At 38.6% G+C, this 22,356-nt stretch overlaps 2 protein-coding genes across 2 annotated transcripts in view; one reads left to right on the top strand and one right to left on the bottom strand.

The window, feature by feature from the left end:
* Window positions 1–2,989, bottom strand: part of LOC144628755 (uncharacterized) — a 44,632-nt gene extending 41,643 nt beyond the window's left edge. Inside the window, exon 1 of the mRNA XM_078486874.1 lies at window positions 2,807–2,989. Within this exon, the coding sequence (XP_078343000.1) occupies window positions 2,807–2,989 (183 nt within the window). The remainder of the gene's footprint in view (window positions 1–2,806) is intronic.
* The window catches only part of LOC144628981 (CUB and sushi domain-containing protein 3-like), a 732,439-nt gene that overhangs the window by 382,295 nt on the left and 327,788 nt on the right, over window positions 1–22,356 (top strand). The window lies entirely within an intron of this gene.

Genomic DNA, 22,356 nt, shown 5'->3' with positions numbered 1-22,356 from the left:
ATGCTCGTCATCGCTTGGTAGTTAGGATGTAATTTCTGATGTCTTCTCATTTGTGTGTGTTTTCGCTCTGGGATCATAACATCGACGCAAAGTATCCATTCCGTAATTTAATTTAAAGGAATCTAATGACCGCATATATGATAGATTTTACTGTTCAATACAGTTAGGAAATTTGCTTTAGGACTCATTTCTATTGCTTGTCTCCTCCTCCTCCTCCTCTTCAATTCTATTGCTTTTCTTCTCCTCCTCCTCGTCCGCCTTCTCCACAATGCCATTGTTAACCTCCATCTTCTTCTTCTCCTCCTCCTCCTCCTCCTCCTCCTCCTCCTCCTCCTCATGCTCCTCCTCCTCCTCCTCTTCCTCCTCTTCCTCCTCTTCCTCCTCTTCTTCCTCTTCCTCCTCGACTCTAATGTTTTTTTCCTCCTCCTCCTCCTCTTCCTCCACAACTCTATTGTTTTTTCCTCCTCCTCCTCCTCCTCCTCCTCCTCCTCCTCCTCCTCCTCCTCCTCCTCCTCCTCCTCCTCCTCCTCCTTCCTCCTCTTCCTCCTCAACTCTATTGTTTTTTCCTCCTCCTCCTCCTACTCCTCCTCCTCCTCCTCCTCCTCCTCCCCCTCCTCCTCCACTTCCTCCTCTTCCTCCTCAACTCTATTGTTTTTTTCCTCCTCATCCTCCTCCTTCTCTTCCTCCTCTTCCTCCTCAACTCTATTGTTTTTCCTCCTCCTCCTCCTCCTCCTCCTCCTCGTCCTCTTCCTCCTCAACTCTATTGTTTTTTCCTCCTCCTCCTCCTCTTCCTCCTCCTCATCCACAATTTCATTGTTTTTCACCTTCTCCTCCTCGTCGTCCTCCTTCTCCACGATTCTATTGTTAACCTCCTCCTCTTGCTCCTCTTCCTCCTCCTCCTCATTCTCTTCCTCCTCTTCCTCCTCCTCTTCTTCCTCCTCCTCCACGATTCCATTGTTTTTCACCTTCTCCTCCTCCTCGTCTTCCTTCTCCACAATTCTATTGTTAACCTCCTTCTCCTCCTCCTCCTCCTCCTCCTCCTCCTCCTCCTCCTACTCCTCCTCCTCCTCCTCCTCCTCCTCCTCTTCCCCCTCCGCCTCCTCCTCTTCCTCTTCAATTCTATTGCTTTTCTTTTCCTCCTCCTCCCCCTTTTCCTCCTCATATCTATTGTTTTTCTCCTCCTCCTTCTCCTCCTCAATTCTATTGTTTTCCCCCTCCTTTTCCTCCTCCTCCTCTTCAATTCTATTGCTTTTTTTCTTCTCCTCTTCTTCCTCCTCCTCCTCCTCTTCCTCTTCTTCCTCCTCCTCCTCTTCCTCCTCCTCCATAATTCTACTGTTTTTCACCTTTTCCTCCTCCTCGTCCTCCTTCTCCACAATTCTATTGTTAACCTCCTCCTCCTCCCCCTCTTCCTTCTCCTCCTCCTCCTCCTCCTCCTCTACCTTCTCCTCCTCCTCCTCCTCTACCTCCTCCTCCTCCTCTTCTTCTTCCTCCTCCTCCTCCTCTTCCTCCTCCTCCACAATTCTTTTGTTAACCTCCTCCTCCTCCTCCTCCTCCTCCTCCTCCTCCTCCTCCTCCCCCTCTTCCTTCTCCTCCTCCTCCTCCTCCTCCTCCTCCTCCCTACCTCCTCCTCCTCTTCCTTCTCCTCCTCTTCTTCTTCCTCCTCCTCCTCCTCTTCCTGCTCCTCCACAATTCTTTTGTTAACCTCCTCCTCCTCCTCTTCCTCCTCCTCCTCTTTCTCCTCCTCTACAATTTCATTGTTTTTCACCTTCTCCTCCTACTCTTCCTCCTTCTCCACAAATCTTTTGTTAACCTCCTCCTCCTCCTCCCCCTCTTCCTTCTTCTACTCCTCCTCCTCCTCCTCCTCCTCCTCCTCCTCCTCTTCCTCCTCCTCTACCTTCTCCTCCTTCTCCTCCTCTTCAATTCTATTGCATTTTTTCTCCTCCTTCTCCTTCTCTTCCTCTTCCTCCACAATTCCATTGTTTTTCACTTTCTTCTCCCCCCCCTCCTTCTCCACAATTCTATTGTTAACCTCCTCCTCCTCCTCTTTCTCCTCCTCTTACTCCTCCTCAACTCTATTGTTTTTCTCCTCCTCCTTCTCCTCCTTAATTCTATTGTTTTTCCTCCTCCTCCCTCTCCTCCTCCTCTTCAATTCTATTACTTTTCTTCTCCTCCTCCTCCTCCTCATTCTCTACAATTATATTGTTAACCTCCTCTTCCTGCTCCTTCTCCTCCTCCTCCTCCTCCTCCTCTTCCTCCTCCTCCTCCACAATCCCTTGGTTTTTCACCTCCTCCTCCTCCTCCTCCTCCTCCTCTTCAATTCAATTCCTTTTCTTCTTCTCCTCCTCTTCTTCCTTCTCCTCCACAATTCCATTGTTTTTCACCTCATCCTTCTCCTCCTCCTCCTCCTCCTCCTCCTCCTCCTCCCTCATAATAATAATAATAATAATAATAATAATAATAATAATAATAATAATAATAATAATAATAATAACATATAATAATAATAATGATCTAATTTATATAGCGCTAAAATTAGATAAAAATGATTCTAAAGCGCTTTACAGATAAGTTTAAATCGTATAAATTAAAATATATAAAAGGCAAACTATTAAACATATTTAAAAAAATTACAACGATAAAAGATTAAAAATATTAAAACAAGTCATATGCTTTCTGAAAAAAATATGTCTCTAGCTCATCCTCCTCCTCCACCTCATCCTTCTCATCCTCCTCCTCCTCCTCCTCCTCCTCCTCCTCCTCCTCAATTCTGTTGTTTTCTCCTCCTTCTCCTCCTCCTCCTCCTCACAATTCTACTGTTAACTTCCTCCTCCACATCATCATCATCATCATCGTCATCCTTAATTCTATTGTTTTTCCATTCCTCCTCCTCTTCAATTTTATTGTTAACCTTCTCCTCCTCCACAATTCTAGCATTTAACTCGACCACCACCACAATTCTATTGTTTGACTCTACCACCACCGCCGCCATCACAATCCATTGTTTAACTCCACCACCACCGCCACCACAATTATATTGTTTAACTCCACCACCGCCGTCACCGCGATTTTGAAAGTCTGACATTAATTCAGACAAAAATAAGTTCTCCATGTAAAACAGCGATGATTCGAAGGTATATGATACTGTAAATGTCCTAACTTTTTTGGTAAGATGTCCCAATGTAAATGCTCTAAGTGTTTTCGGAAAGATAACAGTAAAATCTATCCTATATGCGGTCATTAGATTCCTTTAAAATTAAACTACGGAAAGGATACTTTACGTCGATGTTATGATTCCAGAGCGAAAACACACACAAATTAGAAGAAATCAGAAATTACATACTATGACAAGCATGAAGACGATTATAGAATTTTACCACTGTAATGCATATATCTTACGACCGAAATGAAAGTTTTGCTTGACTTAAAATCTGTTCTTATTGTCTAATTATTACTTAGGTTAGTTATGAAGGACTTTAAATAAAAAACGCGCTTGCACTGGCAGAAAATTGAAAAATCAAATTCCTTCATTTTTTTGCTCATTAATAGCTTTTAGGTAGATAAGAAACCTGATGCATTTTGTTCCCCCCAGAAGTCTTCTTATTTCGAGAAAAAAAAAACAAAGTCAGTTTTCGTGATCGGAGCCTCAAAAGTGACACAATTTTCAACCCGAAATTCGCTATCGTTAACTCTCGTCGCGTTCACAAACAAAGCCACATTGAGAACTTTGGATGCTTTCTATCAACAGAGACACTCTTTTCCATTCGCTAAAATATAATTTCAGGGCTTAAGCAAAACTCTTCGAACTGAAATAATTAAAAAGGTGGGGAATACTTTTCACGATACTAGGAAGTCGAATTAAACGGCAGTTTTCAACGGAATTATTTAATATGTGGTATAACTCCAAATTTTCTCAATTGTCGTTTAAACACACATGTAAATGTTTATCTAAGACATACCTGAGGATTGGCTCGGGTTGTTGAAGGCAGCATATTTACCAATGCATCGTAGTCCCACAAAATGTTGTGATATCGATCAAAATAGCCTAACTGACAGCTACACATTTCTTGGCTCCAAAATACAACAAAGCAACTGTTAAGCGCGAAATTCCTTTTGCATCTTCATCCTTAGCAATTTTCCTTTATCGTGGTTCTTTTCTCTTGACGAAAGTGTGTACAGAACTCCAGAACGATCAATTTGGTTCCTCAAACTGCGTTGGCGGTGCTGGAGAATTGTTTTGCGTTATTTTAACTCCGTGACATTCTCGACCCCAGAGCTCTTACTGCGCAGACTCACTTACGTCACAATATCGTGTTTCATGTCACGTGTATTATGTCACGTAAGTCGCAAATGTAATCTTGTGGGATCTTGTGGCAAAATGGCGAAGAAGTTTTGCGATCAAAATGGACCACGGTTTGCTTTTTTATCTCACTCTTCCGTTGAAAAGGGAATTTGGCAATGGAACATTCGGCAAGAAGAAGGAAAGACGAGCATTTGGGGTTAAAACATTCATTATCGTGGCGTTTGGCAATTAGAAGTATTTACACAGTCGATACACAGTTTACGGTCATGCTGTGAAAATTTGCCGAAGTTTGAGGCCCTCTAAGTGAGAATCTTTCCAATAACCCGAGCCAATTCTCAGGTATGTTTAATAAGAATATCTGTATGCACGTTTGAGCAAGAATTGAAAAAAAATAATGTTATACCACATGCTAAATACTGCCGTTAAAAATTACTATTTCATTCAAATTTTTGTTATCGTAAAAAGCATGCCTCGTCAGTTCATTTTCTTCAGTTGGAAGAGTTGCGCTAAAGTCCTGAAATTATATTCTAGCGAAAGAAAAAGAGTTTTTACGTTGATAGGAAGTGACCAAATTTCTCTGCGCGGTTTTGTAAGCGAACGCGAGTAGTGTTCATAATAGCTAATTTCGGGTTTAAAAGTTAGGAAATTTGTGACTTTGACCACCGCAATCGATTTTCTTTGTTTTCTTAAAATTAGAAGACCTCTAGGGGAAACAAACTACATCAGGTTTCTTATCTACCTTACAGCTAATAATGAGCAAAAAACGAAGAAAAATCGATTATCCAATTTCTGCCAGAAAATCAAATTCTTGCTCGGCCACTCGTAAAAGTCACTCTTAACTTCTAAACTAGCACCTTACAATATCTGTGTACTTTAAGGTCGATTTCCACTGTCGCGTTTTTGTTGACGCACGTTAACGTACGTAATAATTGTAAACGTACGTAAAAATGAAATTTTACGCGAACGATAGCGTGCGTCGAATTTACGTTGTCCAATTTCCAATGCCACGTTTTTTTCTTGGTATTTACGCGCGTTACACGCACGTATACGCACGTAGCGTTCGCGAGTGTTTTCAAAAAAGTTGAACTAAGTTCAACTTTTTTCGCGGCTGTCTGCGGTTACGCAGCGATTTACCCAATCATACTTTTGGATTTTGTCACATGACACCACTTACCATGTGGAAAACCATTTTGTTTTACACCGCCGTCGACTTACATGAGAAAACATTCAGATGTAGAAGCACTTTATCATCGAGAAAGTCTGAACATTTCCACTCTATAGAACTGACTACAGAACCAAATTACACGAACGCAGTAGTGAAAAAAAACGCCTGGCGTCTTTCGGAAGTATTTATAAAATGCCTCTTGGTAATATTCACGCATTTCTTTTACTAGCGTGTGGTACAAAGTGTTTTCATGGTAGCCATGTTGGAACAGTTAAACAACATGATATTTGCATAAAAATGTTAATGATTTTTTCCCAAAGGAAAAACAATTTATTGTTTCACTCCTCCAATATGGCCGCCAATAACACACTCAATTCACCGACTTGATAATTCAGGATGGCGGGCATTTACGTACGTTCAACACACGTAAAAAAAGAAACGCCTTTTATTACTTTTTACGCGACAGTGGAAATTTGCCTACGTATCTTTTTTTACGCACGCTCGTTCTCAGAGCCGCTTTTCCCTTTTAGCCTGCTGGCCTTTGATTTTAACAAAGGGAGTATGAAATCTGGCCAATCAAGTCATCCCTTTTGAAATGGCTTTGTTATTAGAGCGTTTAAAACGACGTATTTGATTGGCTAGATTTCAAGACAAGACATTGCGATCCTAGTCTAGCAGTTTGCAGGATGCGTGTCACATATAAACCTAAAGAAGTCGCATTTCTCGCCAATAGTGTCCTAGCAAAATAGTTGTTAGAGCATCCGACTTTTGGGGACTCAGCATATTTCTTGTCCCGCGCTCATAACAACAGAATTTGTATCTTTCTAATGATGAGTTTAAATCTTCGTCCCTTTATTATTATTTTTTTCACGTGTATGTTAGTTCCTAGGTGATAACTTACCCATTGAAAGGATCGAGAACAATTCTACCTGGCGAACCAATACTTGAAGACACCAGAATACGTTTGTTGTTGCCTTCTAAGTCTGATACCGATATCACTCCGGTATCGGTATCGATACCGGTCCAGTACAATTGCGACGACGTCCATTCCACTGCCAGTCCATAACAATCATGTATGCTTTCGTGAAGTATTGTAATATTTGTTCCATCGATGTTAGCTCGTTTGATTTTTTTTTCTTTATATTCAAACCAAAATATGTAGCCTAGGCTGAAATGGACATCTATCTGGATTGGGTCTTTTAAATTCGAGATGATCGGATAAATGGTACCATTGTTGTAGTCCAAACCTATAATTTCCGTTTTAGTTGAAACCAAAAGACATGAAGAGTTGCATGGGATGCTTGAAGCTAATACAAAACAGATAAAACAGAATCAACTAAAATAGTAGGATCGTGGGGTTTATAACCAGAAAAATAAATGACTGCTGTCCTCTCACTGATGTTTTGTTTACACTAACCTATTTTCTTTAGGTTTTGGTAGCATTACTTTAAACTGATCTAAATCCGGATTTTACAATCGAAAACTAGATTTCCTTTTTCATTTATGGATAAAACAATCTTAGATTGCGATCCGAACAATCCACCTCCGATGGTGGATCGTTCAGATTGTTACTGAAACTGGTTTTAGCGGAGATCCCACGGCGCCGAAGGCGCCGCGAGCGGAGCATCCATAAAAATAATAAATAAATAACAAAAATTACACAGCGATACTACACAGCAAAATATCTAAGAGGTTTATTATCCAACTGCTCTATTTTGTTAGTCTTTATTCATGTGTGAGTGTATCGAAGCCTTTACACCAAAAAAAATGGCTCTCGCTCGATCGCTACACGGTTAACTTCAATTTATTGGTCTCTGGTCGCATTATTCGTAACTGTAAAACGAGCAATTGACGTTATATTCTATCGTCTGGATGATGTGGAGGTTTCAGTTTGATCTAAACGAAGTTATGTTATGAAAATTAACGCGGGAAAATTTGTAGCGCAGTGTTCACTGTGTACGCTGAATGAAACCGCAAGCATTTTACTGAAATATTTTTTGCACGATGTCCTCAAATGTCATCTTTATCCCGTGAAATTGTGTAAAACGAAAAAGGTTTACGAGGAGAGCCGAAATAATTGCGAATGATATTCCTTTTGCAAGTCCAGTTTGCTTGTTTCTGTTCTTTGCGGTTAAATCTACGGCTGTCAGCGTCTAGAGTACAATAACTTTAGCGAATGATGGTATTAAAACGGAGCTAACCACTGCATGGACCACGTCCTTTAAAGAACAGAACAGGACCCTGATGCAAGGTAACGATCTCTACTGAATTGCTGAACCTGATTTTATGACAGAAAATTCCATGTTGTTTTTACTTTCTGAGTGCAGTTTCGATAGATTCTGTGTCGGCAAGGTTTAGATCAATAAATACTTTGCCGCTTTCAGTCGCTTTAATATGTAGTACATTTAAGCTTATGCTCGCATGTCAGTTCTTTTTTTGGTTGTTGTTGTTGTTTTTTAGTTGGTTTTATTTTGCTATGGATGTGCTGATTATCTATTGCCGTAAGTTGATTTCCTTTGGCCGTATAAAGTCGAATTATAATCCGTCGCCGTGTGACCTTGCCGTGTGAGTTTAAGCCGAGTTTCAGCCGTATATTTTCACGGCATAAGAAATTCATACAGTATAAGTGACGTTTTTAGAAGTGTTGAACGACGACAATGCACTCAACAAAGTTCTAGTATTTTTTTAAGGAGTTCAAATATCTTTTTTTTCCTTTTGTAAAGCTCACTTTTACACTGAATACCTATTATTTATTTATTTTTAAACTGTGCACACGGTACTGAAATAAAAAATGACCACCGATTCTATCCCAGATATTGAAGTTTAACCATGATCGATTTATAAATTTGTCCTGCACCGGCCTATCATGGCAGAATGGAAACATTTTTAACTCCAGTAAAAAATAAATGGGGAGCTCCGCTTTTAGGCTTGCCTAAATCTATATATTAGATTTTCGTTCCATTTGAGCGAACTTGGTCCGGATTATATCACATGGTCGGTCACTTCTTCGTGTATGACAGTTGCAGACTGCAGGCTTTTCACTCCCGTTAGCCTACTACCTTAACCTGAATAGCACTTCAGTTAGCCTGTCTACGGCTAGCTTTCAATAATGGTAATGGTAACGCGATATTTTCTCTTAGACTGCACTCTGCAGTCTGCAAATGTCAGACACCGGTCACCTCTGCCGCTTGTCGTTGTGTCTCGATCTTTTGTTTGATTTTCGTTCCATGTAACACAAAAATTCGATCGACCAGTCTGAAATAACTAGATCCAAAAATGGATTGATTTAAAGAAACGCTACCTTTTACACGCCTACTTAGTAACTAAGTTAAGAAAATCTATTTGTTTCTTTTTCACTCAGAACCCAATATTAACATTATTCGATACTGGACCGCAAGCGTGGTTAAATACATGCTCCAATATTTAGAAACATTACGTAGAATTTAATCAGCTTTCGATTATAGATAGTCTCGCGTTTCGGGCGTCGTCTTGTGAAGGAAAATCTTATAATTCAAAACTATTTTGGCTTTTATACGCTTACTTTGTGACAAATGAAATATTTTAATCGGTTTGTTTTCCATTCAACTGCAAGCACAGTTCAGTACGTCAATATTAAAACTACTCTGCTACAAGCATGAAACGTAAATTTCATATGGTAAGCTAATTCACTCAGACACAAGAAATTAAAAGGACTGTGTCGCGGATTTTAGCTAAATTTTGGCATGGGGAATGACCGTCAAATTCGTTGAAATATAAATAATAACCTCTTAAAACAGTGAAGGAACGTTTCCATAACACACCAAATACAAAAGAAGGTAAGGATGCCCAAAAGCGACGAAGATTGAAACGGATTAAGATATGGGTTTTGAAATATTGTTTTGCTGAACAGTTTCAAAGTTAATCTTGTTTGTTTGTAACTTCAAATTATTATAACGCCCGAGAGACAGATTTGTTTGCAATGAAGCTATGGTTTTGTCATTAAGATCCATAGAAGTAACTTCTTTGCAAAAATTAAGTTTCATAGCAAGAATTTGGCAAAACGTAATAAAGTACAATAAACTAAACCGTGACACAGTCCCTTTAAACAAGACAAAGAAAAGAGAACGTCTTACAGCTATGAAGCCTACCTCCAGAAGCAATTACGATGTTTTTATCGTAAAAGGCAAACTTGAAAATGTAAAGAGTGCACAACAGCACAAAATTTCTTCTGCTTGCTTTCATGGCTGTTTTGTTAACTAAGCTTATAACAGCTTAGGGAAGGTTATATTCCATACAATTTAGTCAAATACATATTTGTGGCCCTACACGAAGAAAACAAGGAAAAAGGTAAACAATAGGCAGTGTGCGAAATGACACGCCGGCTTCAGAGCACTGAATCAGAAAGCATACCTGACTAAGAGTTAATGTTTCTTTTGTTAATATCGCGTAAGAAAAACAAAGTCGCATGTCTTATCGAACAATAAAGTGTGCTGAACTCGTAACTTTGTGAAATGACACGCCAGTGTGATTCATAACACGCAAATCAAGCGTGCAAAATAACACGAACGCGTGTACAAGAGTATCGTTCAACTAACCGGTCTTTCAGCCATTAAAACGGACGCAAGCTTAGCTAGGGCGGCGCCCGATAAGCCGGTATAGGCGAACTTTGGAAACAAATAAAAAATCGTTCGTAGATTTTCTAGTGTCCGAACCGTTTTCATTGAGTATCAAACTCAAAGTAAACGCTACGAATTATTTCCATCTATATTTGACCTTCGATTCGCTCAAATGGCGATTAATCTGAAGGTCAATTATATTCTTGCGGTTTGACGGCCAAGGCCAACTTTGAGTGTCAGTTTTGCGGAAATATTCGTATTCGCATCTGGCGGTTTACGGTCAGTAAAATATGGCAGTTTCCACATGTAGGAGAATGCGAAAGATGTTTGCGGTCTAGGAAGAACAAATTATGGAGGTGGCTGAATGTACGATCCCCTATAATAGACCCTCCAGTCTTATGTAGTGCTCTCAATGTATTGAAAATAAACGTCATGCAGTCATTTACCCCAATTAGTCTAAATGTCGTTAAAAACTGAAGCAAAATGTCTTGTTTCAAATGTTGTCGCTACGTTTACAGTGCCGTACCAAGGGGAGGGGCCGGGGGAGCCGTGCTCCCGCCCCAGTTTTTGTTGTTGTTGTTTTTTTTTTCAAAAAGTAAAAACAGACCTGTATAAAATGTTGAAAATAAAACTTTATTTCCCGAGAAGATTGAAACAAAACCATTTGTACTTCTTATCATTTTTTAACGTACGTACGTGCCAATTAAGTGTTCTAAGGCAACTCAGACAGTTTAATAACTACCAGCTTACTATGATGACTCTGAAAGGTGAAACATTTGTTGGTTTCAAGATACAGAGACAGTCGGTTTTCTGTTTTGTAATCGACCTTGCAAGTGTTATACCTTCTTCAATGTGCATTGGTTTGCTGAGACAGTGTAGGAAGTAAATAATTAGCAAAAATATTATGCTTAAATCACAAATAGCTCTTGGAGAACGCTGAAAATAGCATTTCAATTTTTTTCTGGGGTGGGGGGGGGGGGACATGCCCCCAGACCCCCTAGCGGCTCGCGCCTTCGGCGCTCGCGTACCCCTCCACTTCTTTTACCCTTGCTACGGCACTTGTTTGATCATGGCTTGTCATCCTATGCTTATGTTTGTTTGTGTGCTTACAGCTTGCCAATACTAAAATATTCATTGACTTATAATTATTGCTTTTGTAAATGTTTACGCTCCCTTTTCAAAAGGCTATATGTATAAACAGCTCGGCTCAGCCAAACCTTAAGGTAAAGGTTGATTGGAACAAATAAATTAGACATATAACCCGCCTTTGAATATTTTAAGTTCGTTTTTTTGCAGTTTTTTTTTGACGATTTGAAGCGTGCGAGCAGTTCTATGATGCGTAAATGAATACATACTAGTTATGCAACGTTTTCGAGTGGTATACTAAGGATTATTAAAGACTAGCAATGATATATTGCAATTCCTGAGTTTTGACTGGTTAACAGGCAATGGTATATGAGCTCATATACCATTGACCAAATATTTATATGGTAGCCGATACGCGTCAACGAAAACAGCTGGGGTTGTCAAATAGTGCAATGTTTTGGGCGTTTTTAATAAAACAATCATTCCACTCGACCTTGTTGAATATGTGATCGTTAAAGCCAACTCATATTCAACGCGCGCTCGTGGAATAATTGTTAAAAATCGCACAAGTAACTTGTATTTTCGCGGTATAGTTACACACAAGCCTTCAGGCGAGTGTGGATGAAAAGAAAATACAAGTGACAAGTGAGATATTTCATAGCATACCACGAGAAAGTGTTTTGTAACAATTTTATACCATGGCATAGATAATACGCTTACTAAATTACGTCGAGAATAAGATCGCAGCGCACGATAGGAAGGTTGAGTTGAATACCGTCGAATATACAACGGCTTTCCTGAATTCTGATTGGCTGCATTTTCTATTGCATGGTATAAAGTTATTTACACAATGCGCCAACTTGTCATCGAAGAAGGACCTGGTAAAAACTGGATGGATCTGGGTAGTTTCTGATTACCCTCAAACGTGTGGCAAAACGACGAAAAAATGTAGCCCGGTTAAACGGCACACTATATTCTACCACAGCATTTGCAATTATGGAGGAAGGAACCCCGAATACCAAAAAAAAAAAAAAGATACAGGACTGCCAAACAGCCGTATTTTAAGCGAACGCACGCGTTCTTTGAACGAAAGGTCTAAAGCAAATGAGAAGACGGAGAATAAGACTGGTTAAGTCTTAACAGAGGTGGAGTAGGGGGAAAGGGGTGATCCCTTGATCCACAAGAAACAAATGAATAAAAATAACTCATAAAAAATAATATAGAAAATGAAGACAATGACACTAGGTATGGTGTAGAAATTGTTGAAAACTTGAGCTAAAATAAATTTTAAATATTTGTTAACATTTACCTTCCTTCCATAAAAAACCTACATCCATCACCCTTAGAAAACACCTGAATCCGCCCCTGAAAAAGACCACATGTTTTGTAAAAATCACAGACAAACATGATCAGGAAAACAAAACAGGCCAATGGGTTTTATTCACGAAAATACAACTTTCTTAAGAAAGAGTTTGTAAACAAGACAATGGAATCGAATTACAGTCACACGAAATTTGCATACATTTGAACTTGCACAAAAAAGTATCTCTGCCGAGACATAATAGCGAGACCTTACATTAATAATTATTGTATTCTGATCTGATTATTATTTTTTATGCATTAACTATTTGGAAGTGGTTCTCATCGATGAAAACAAAACGGTTTTTCATTCACTGCTTGAATATTTATAGACGTGAAAACATTCGCTTAATCAAATTACATTCTGCACGAAATATTTTGTATCCATTTGTCCCGAAACTTTGAGGAAATTGAAATCTTTGTGGACAGTACTGCATAAAAGCAGTTCATAGAATTGAATAAAAAAGATAAGAACCATATTGATAAAGGAAATTTTAAAACTTTATTTTGGCTCATTTTGACGAAATTCAGGATTTTCAAAGACTGCCAGTAAACGGCTGGATCTTGTCTGTCTCTAACGATTTTGCTACGGTTTCGAACGAGCTAATTTTTCAACATGATATCATGGTAGCGGGCAGAAGTCGGTTCGTTCTGAATTTTTCAATACGGTATACAAGTTACAGGTCAATATACAGACCCTCTGTACAGTAAAAAACGTTTTGGGAATTCGAACAAACCATTGTGAACTTATTTTCTATGTTGATCAGTAAAAATCCTTAATGACGACATGGGGTTTGTTATCAAGTTCGTTAGTACGTTAATACTGCAAGGTGTATAACCTCAGAGAATTATTATCAAGTGTGTTTTGTTTTATTAGCGGTTTATACTCTAAGGTCTCGGTATGGGAGATCAAAATTAAGGCAAATTTCTGTTATTATCTGATTGCTTGGCACAGATTAGTACGATACTGAATTGGTAAGGAAATGTAAACAAACATTAAATTGAATAAGAGTAGAAAGGGAGGGACAGGTGGGGGTGAAAGGCTAAGGAGATGGAAAGGGAGGGAGAATTAAAATCCATGCTTGGTTATAAAACGCAACCTTTGACTTCTGTTGTTTTCTCACAAGAACAAAACTTAAGGTGGGGTTCTTCCTGAATTTGAATGGAACTTTAAGAGATTTAAAGAAGGGATTGAAGAAAAGAATGGAAACACCTCCAAACAGTTGACCCCCTCGCAAGAGCACTCCGGGTTGTCAGGAGACTGTTTGGTGTCCGTCCACCAATTTTTAACTTCAAATTCAAATTTTAAAATCACATTAAATCTCCAATATTTCTTATTTGTCTAAATTTTACTAATCTTTTGAGAAAAACTATCGCCTCCCAGACATCCCCCCAAATCGTCCAAAAATTAACAAAATACTGCAAAACAAATATATATGGGATAAGTAAAGCTTTTTTGGATTCCTTGAAACGCGGCTGAAATGGTTTTCAGTGTTTTCCAGCCCTTATACTTTGGGTCAGTACTACTATTCTTCGCCAGTTGCTATTACAGTAATGGTATGGAACAAATACCTAATTATTGGTCAATAAGTTGTGATCATTTTCTTGACAATAGTAGTTACCTGATTAGGAGTTGTATATTGTTCCATTAAAGTGTAAGGGCTGGAAAATACTGAAACGCGCAAATTTTGGCAGCGTTTGGTTGAAACTTGAAAAAGTTATAAGCGTCCAAAGTCAGCGCGGGCCCCAAAAGCCCCCCCCCCCCCCGGCCTGAATAGGTTTAAGTGACTGTTTTTCCAGTGATTTTTACTGTACTGTACCCTGCCTTTCAAGTCAAAACAGATAGCAAATTATTAAGCGCCCGATTTTAAGCTTCTCAAGCTTCTTGTTTTATTTAACAACAACCAACAAACAAACAATCAACTGAAAAACGGCCGAACAGAACGAAGTACTGTAACTGCTTGAAATGTCACTAAACAGATTTATTTAAATTCTAAGTTGCGGTCTGCGGAATCGGTCTGCGGTCATCTTCAAAAACACCAATTATGACGTCACAAGTTTCTATTCCGAGCAATCTACGATTATGAAGGTCTAAAAAAGCATTTTTCAACTTGCAATATCTCTGCAATACAAAGTCCGATTACTTTAAAACTTCAGGATATATGTCTATTTGACTCTTAATAAACACATGGGCAAAAAATAAAAATAATCGAAATTCCTGTTCATTTGACCTTTAAGTCATATTTTACTCCATTAAGCTTTGTTTTTTTAAAACAAAACATTACTGTTCCAGCCAATAACAGAGGCATTATCCCCTGGTGGTGGTGGTGTTGGAGGTGGGGAGGGGAGGGAGGGAGGGGAGGAAAAGGGGCGTGCCGTCTGATAGGGTATAGTTGCTCAGGATTTTCTGCCTTGAACATGGTGCTGATTTGAATACTTATGTTGGAATCGACGCCAAACAAGATTAACATGCCAGTGGAAAAAATTGTACTTACAACGGTCACATTTTGTCTTTAATAGTTTTAGAAAATCAGGCATTTGTGTATTAAATAGGGCTGTCCCAAAGATGCTAGGCAGCTTTCGGGCAACTTTTCATCCTTTCGGGCAACTTTTTTTCCTTTCGAGCAACTTTTTTCAGTTTCTAGACCGAATATTTCCGAAGATTGTCTGAGTGTTGTTTCAAAGTCATGCGAATATTTCCGAGCATTTGTCGAACTTTTGAAGATTAACGAAAATTGCCGAAGATTTCCAAGAAAGTTCAAAGGATGCTTCATTAAGCATAAAAAACTCGTTATCAAATATGACGTCATCGGTATCTTCACGATTGTTTTTTTTTTTATAGTGAAAGAAATTCTTTTAATTCAACAAATTTTAGCCTTAAAATGTTATTTAGATGTTTTTGTTGCAGTTAAATTGTGTGAAATGCTTAGAAATCTTACCTTCAAAGGGAAATTAGCATAATATATTTGGAGAATTTCTTATTTAAAAGCAACGTTTTGGATTTTTTGGAGCAATTTTCAAGCAACTTTTTGAATTTTGGAGCAACTTTCGAGCATCTTTTTGGATTTTAGAGCAACTTTCAAACAACTTTTAAAGAAATTTGAGCAACTTTTTTTTGAAATTTCGAGCATCTTTCGGACAGCCCTATATATAGTCTTAGACTGGGTTTTGGTTTAAACAACACAGCAGCACCTCCTCATCCCAACATGTCAGGTAACCCCCACACACCCCTTTTCCGGTATTGTCTTCAATAACCTAAATTATACATATAGGCCGTTTATTTAAAATATGAAAATAGTCTAAACAGTTACACTGGGCAGTTTTCTTACAACTTGCAACGCAGAGATGACGACTGAAAAACATTGCAAGTTGCAGTGGGCGTGTCACGCGTTGGCAATTTTGATCTGCAACGAACCCGCTAAAAATTTCGTTGCAAGTTGCGCTTAAAATTTGCATGGCAACATTTTGTTGCATTGTAGGTTACAAAATGGGGTACCACACGAGCAATTATTTTTGCCCACTGGCAACGAAATGTTTTTCGCGTTGATTGTTGCAAGACTGCATATTGCTGGGTCACAGTTGGCGTCACGGCGGCCAGGCTGGTGAACAATAACAGAGCGTTTCCCTTTGCTGGGAACTTTTGGTGGACAAAACTATCGTTTTGTCCACCAACACGGCCGCCATTTCACGCGGCTGCAAGCAAGGAAATGCTCGGTCACTATGACATGGCTTATGCTAAAACACAGATAATACAAACATGTACTGGGGAGACCAACGACTTCTCAAAACTCCTGATCACTCGAAACAAAAGCTGTATCTTTTGTATTTGATATACTCCAACGCCCTTCTGTACCACTAATTGATCGAACCCTCGACATTTCCAAACTCCTTTACCTCGGTGTAAGAACCTGTGATTTTTTTGGAGCTATTGTTTTCCTGCTCTACATTGTTTCCAGATTCTTAGTTGTATTGGTCGTTCTTTGTTTTATGTCACTGGTGAGTTCACAGGTGCTTACACCGATGATGAGCCCAATTTCCAGCAAACATACTCAAATCGATTCTTTACGTCAATTTAAAGCTTAAATTTATCAAATCACTGGTATCTATTGATCAAGAATTGCTTTCGAGGTCGTGGTATTTCCAGTACTAATTGTAAGGTATATATATATATGGTGAAGAAGATATGCTAATTAAGACGGAATCCATAAGGAAATCGAATAATATTAATTTTAGTTGGGCAAAAATCGAGTTCGAGAATAATTTAAATTATATTGCATTATTTTCTACCCTTTTAAAAGCTAAAGCTGTAAGTAATTATCCTTAATATCACCAACAACAATTTCTTATCAGAGCCTGAGAAAAATGAATTTCAAAGTTCACAAAAACCATGTAAACTATAGGTAAAATCTCACGTATAGCTATTTTGTAAAATCGTCTTTTAAGCGATTCAGTGGAATTTATTGGAATTTAAAAAAAAGATTATCGATGTTTGGTGTTTTTAAAAATGATTTCTTTTGATAAGAAGTAAATAATTTTGTCCAATTAATAATCGAAGTCTTGACGGATTCCATCTCAAATTCACAAGGCATTACATATTCTTCATTTCAGTGACTTGTCCTTCAGATGTGACGTGGTGAGCATTGCCAACGTAAGCATTGTTGTTGTGACTATTCAGGTCAGCCGACGTCTTTGAACTTCGTCTGCGTATGTTGAGGAGAAAAAAAATGCGTTAATAATCGGTCAATGATCTTCAATATCCTCAGCCTTAGCTAGGAATTACTTACTTTGAAGGCACGGTCGCAAGATTTAGATTTACTTGCCCTAAATGACGAATTTTCACGAGTGAACAACTCCATGTTTAGTTTGCAGTTATTTTATTTTGTAACAGTTAATAAGTTTCAGAGATTAGTGGTTAGCGTTATGGTTTAGCCATTACCTTTCTAAAAGTATTCCGGGTTGATCCGGTGCTCCATGCTTTATTCGCGAAGTAAAATTCGTCATTTAAGCGCACAATTCTAAAGTTTACGGACGTACGCGTCCGTTAATGGTAAGAAATGCCATTAACTACGATAACATAAGAAAACCATAATCTAGTTACGATATTTCCAAAAATATGTACAGTTACATCTCTAAAACGGTCACCCCTGAGTAAATGGGCAACTGACTGCTTAACAGAGGTTGAGCCATTCTACTTCCGGCCTGTGTTTGCAGCCGTGCTGTTTCTATACTCTGTGTGAGAAAGTCATAACAGCCTTCGAGGCAGGATTCGAGGAATCGCTTTTGAAGAGTTAAGTGGCCTTGATTTTAAGAACGTTTTTCTCCGTGAAGAACAGAGAGATGTGACAAGGAAAATTGTCGTTTCAAAGAAAGACAATCTAATTATTATACTACAATACGACATTTACTGACAAACGTTAAAGTCAGGGACGAACTTAACGACAATCAGCGAGAGATTTGTAAGATCATATATTCGGAATGTCAGGCCACCTACATCGCAGAGACTGGTGGAGGCCTTAGTATGATACAGACTGAACACAAACGAGCGACGAGAAATGGTGATGTCAACAATCACATTTCTGAACACCATCGACTTACTAACCACAGAATCGACACGGACTCTGCTGATTGTTTTACCTAGAGTACCAACTATTTTCCACGACTGACTCTAGAATCGAGTGTCGTTTTTACGATCGAGTCCCGTTTTTACGATCGAGTTTCGTTGTGATACGGTTGTTATCGAGACTCGTTGAAGCGGCACTCGTTTACCAAAAACGACGACTGATCCGAAAGCTGGTACACAAACTAGACCAGACGACTATCAACAGATGTTAACGACTGCCAACTCGAGCTCCTTACAAACTGAACGACTTATTCACGACTTCCACCGAAGTTGTCGAAACGTCAATCACCAAAACAATTACTTTCAGAATAGATCACACTATACGAACTAATTATAAAAACGAACACTTTTAACAATTCAGACTCTTTGCACCTTTTTTTCGTCGAAAAAATAAATCAGATAAATTCCAACTAAACCGACTAAGTCAAAAATTCTGTGTCCTAAAAGTCCTTCGTTTCTTGTGTCAAGGCCCCCGCCGGCTAAGAGCGTCGAGCGTTTAATACAAGTTTTCTAGAAATTTTAGCAAGTAAACTGCCAAAATTGAACCGACATGCTTTGATTAATACCATAAAATAAGCCAATGGGAAAGTATAAACAGTACCTGCTTAAAAACGGTCTTATTTACAATAAATATGATAACTGATTTCCGAGAATTGGATGAGCGACCGCTTAACAGGGGATCCCTAACAGAGGACTGCATACTGAAAGTTTTTCAGTTTGATTATTTGATTTAACTAACCGGAGGGAGATTGTTTGCGTTCTGTTTTTCTCACCTGTTACTTCTCTTGCAAGCCAACACAACGGCAACGATGATGAAAACCAGCAATAAAACGCCACCCACACAAGCTCCTATAATAATAGCAGTCGTTGGTTTGGATTCCTCGTCGCTTTCTTCTGTAGTTTCCGTGGCGGAGAACAAAGGCTGAACACTCAAGATGGTGCCATTTATCGACCGGGAAAAACTCGACACATTGCTCTCCATGATGGCTATAAGAACATCTTTACGAACAATATCATCCGAAAGCGCTTGGGGAAATTGTAAGTAAAAAGCCAACAACGCTATCAAAGGATCATCAGACAGTTGCTTAGGATAATCGGAAAGAATGTGAACCCTGTCCCTTGAAAATACCAGGTTGTCTGAGGACCGTTTTCCACGGGAACTGTAAAAGGTACAAAACCAATAAACAAATAAATAAAGAAATTAATAAATTAATAGTTTCACAGTTGAGCGTGAAATTGACACTAACAGCCCCAAGCTTCAATCACATGCATAATTTGTACATCACGAAACCAAAATTGATTAGATTATGAGCTTTATGTTTTTTAAAGGCTTTAAAGCTGAGAAAATAAGCCCTAGTGCCTCAAACCTTTTTCTATAGAGTTTCTGTTTCTTCTTTTATAGTTTAAGTAGAAAAAAGAATGCGGCATAAACTGCCATCGGTAATTAGTGAAGGTCAATAACCCATCAAGAGGCAATCAAAGCAGAGCACCCTCTCCCCTCCGAGATTTACAGACGTGACACTGTGCTCATCTGTTTTCTTTTTTTGTTGCGTCATAAGTCTCAAATATTGCACGTCGTTCTCGATACTGGGAAGATGGAGCGCGAAGACAGAAGCCTATTTGTTTATAATGAAAGCCCGGGGGGGGGTACTCCCTATAACGGCCTAAACGGGGAGGCTCCGCCCGAAAGGGGTACCTTTTTCAGGCTTCAGGTATATAAAAGGGTAGGGATTTCACGAGTTTTAAGTATATGAAAGGGTATGGAAATATGGAAATATTTAAAAGGGCCTTTAATTAAAATATTTCGAACAGACGCAATTTATGGCTGTGTTATTTTAATTTATTAAGCGCTATATAAAAATGACAAGAAAACGTCCACGCCATGTCGCTTAGGTATATGAAAGCGGTACCATTTTTCAGTTAAAGGTATACGAAAGGGGTACAATTTCTGTCAAAATGGTATATAAAAGGGTAAGGGGTTAGAACTTGGGGCGGAGCCTCCCCGTATAAAACTTTTTTGAGTACCCCCCAGGGATGAAAGGCCAGGAGTAATGACTCCCTTAGTGATGTAAGTGTTTTGTATTTTACGTATTTTTTCTTTCAGATGTTGTTGTTGTTTTTCTTTTTGCTGTTGTTGTTGTTTACCTTACTGGAGTTAATTGACATCGCGTTCCGTCAGCAGCACAGTAATCTGTAGCCAGCCTTGCAACTTCTATTTTAAAATCCTTTTCCGTTTGTTTGTTCCACTAAATAAACAAAAGAAAGCAGACAACGGAAAAGTCCATCACATTAAAAGATTATATTGAGAAATATTGTACCGAATTGAGTTGGGACGAGCTGCAACTTTCGACCTCAAGCGAACCCACCTAAAGGGATTATGTCACGGATTTTGCCAGACTTTTGAACACCCGAAAATTATATTTGTGTCCAAGGAAACCTAAAAATAATAGTCTATTTTTTTTTATTAAAAATTGCTTTATTAGAGCGCTGAAACTTTAAGCTTATATAAAAACTTCTGATGATGATGGTGATGATGATGATGATGATGATGATGATGATGATGATGATGATGATGATGATGAGGATGATGATTAATCAAAGGATCGGATTTCATATTTATTTTAAAAATCACAAAAGCCTTCTTGCTTTGGTCGTGCTTTTTAATTTTATTTTCTATCGTTAACTTAAACACTAATAACTGAAGAAACCACCTTTTTGATGTCCAGGTCTTTAATTTCCAACAGGACAGATTCTTCTCTTGTCTTTAATGATGCTGTTTGAGGAGTAATGTTAGTGGTAGAAGGGTTGTCCATTTAAAAAGAAAAAAGGCCGTAAAATGCAACATATACTGCATTAAGATATTTTTTTATTAAATTAAGAGGCTGAAATTGTAAATAACCCATTACATACTATGTAATAAGGTATTAAGAAGTACATTTTGATTGAAAGGTTCTCCGTACACTTTCTGGCTGACCCGGTGGCTCCATCGGTAGAGACATAAACAAACCACAAAAATACCTTTGCTACCGTTTTCCGTAGAAACAATATCTAAAAAAAGATTCCAACTTTTTAACTTTAACTGTCACCTTCACATGTTGGTATTGCTTTGCTCCACACTCCAGGATGTTGGTCACCAGGGGCAACGCACGTGACTGTTGTCGAGCCATTCAAACGATGACCAATCGTACAAGAAAAGTTACATGTTGCTCCATAATGATTATCACAACTGCTCATGCGCAGTAGACCGCTTGGATTTACTGTCAGCGATGTACAATTGATAACTGTTGGTAAAAATTATTTAATAAATTAATATTTCATGGAAATAATTAAAAAAAAAAAGTTATTGTAGAGAAGAAGGTTTCTTTCCTTGTACGCCAGACATCCTGCCGGGAGGGGGGGGGGGGGTACTCCCTATAATGGCCTATACGGGGAGGACACGCCCGAAAGGGGTACATTTTTCAGGCTTCAGGTATATAAAAGGGTAGGGATTTCACAAGTTCAGGGTAGGGAAATCTGTCATTAAGATATTTAAGAAGACCTTTAAAATAAATATTTCGAACAGACGCAACTTTTGACTGTATCCTCTTGAATTTATTAAGCGCTACAAAAAAATGACAAGAATACTTCCTGTTTTAAGTATATGACATGTCGTTTAGGTATATGAAAGGGGTACCTTATTCTAACAAAAGGTATACGAAAGGGGTGCCTTTTCTGTCAAGATGGTATATAAAAGGGTAAGAGGTTGGACCTCGGGGCGGAACCGTCCAAAGTAACGAATTACAATTTCTAAGTAATTTTTCTGACTAGGTCCGTGGTCCGGACACTGACGGCAACCAAATATAACTTTAAAACTTCTGAAGGTGGCAAGCTAAATAATACTGAAAAAGGAGTTTGACAAAAGTTACACCTTTCGTTTGAGTTCTAAGGCATAAAAGGAGTTCAATTCAAACTTAATTCAAACTTCAAATCACGCTTATTAAGCTAATAGGCGCTGTCAGTAGTTTATATCCACTGTATATTGTTGATGACTGGCGAAATAAGGCTCTCTTCCCTAAAATGTTTATTCCATTTTTTCTGAATTTCACTAAACATATAAAAAAAAAGACAAGGAGGTTCTTTAGATTGGAGTTTGAACAATTGTTGCGTTAATATCGTGTGCTTTCCGGAACAAAGGCCGTCAAACCGTACCACCGTTTTCGATATTACAAGGTTATCGAGTAACACAGAAGCT

The sequence above is a fragment of the Oculina patagonica genome, chromosome 10, assembly GCF_052425735.1.
Source record: "Oculina patagonica isolate OP01 chromosome 10, crgOcupat, whole genome shotgun sequence".
In the NCBI taxonomy this organism is placed as follows: domain Eukaryota; kingdom Metazoa; phylum Cnidaria; class Anthozoa; order Scleractinia; family Oculinidae; genus Oculina; species Oculina patagonica.
The sequence above is the reverse complement of the archived record's forward strand: the minus strand, read 5'-3'. Positions and strand labels throughout refer to the sequence as shown.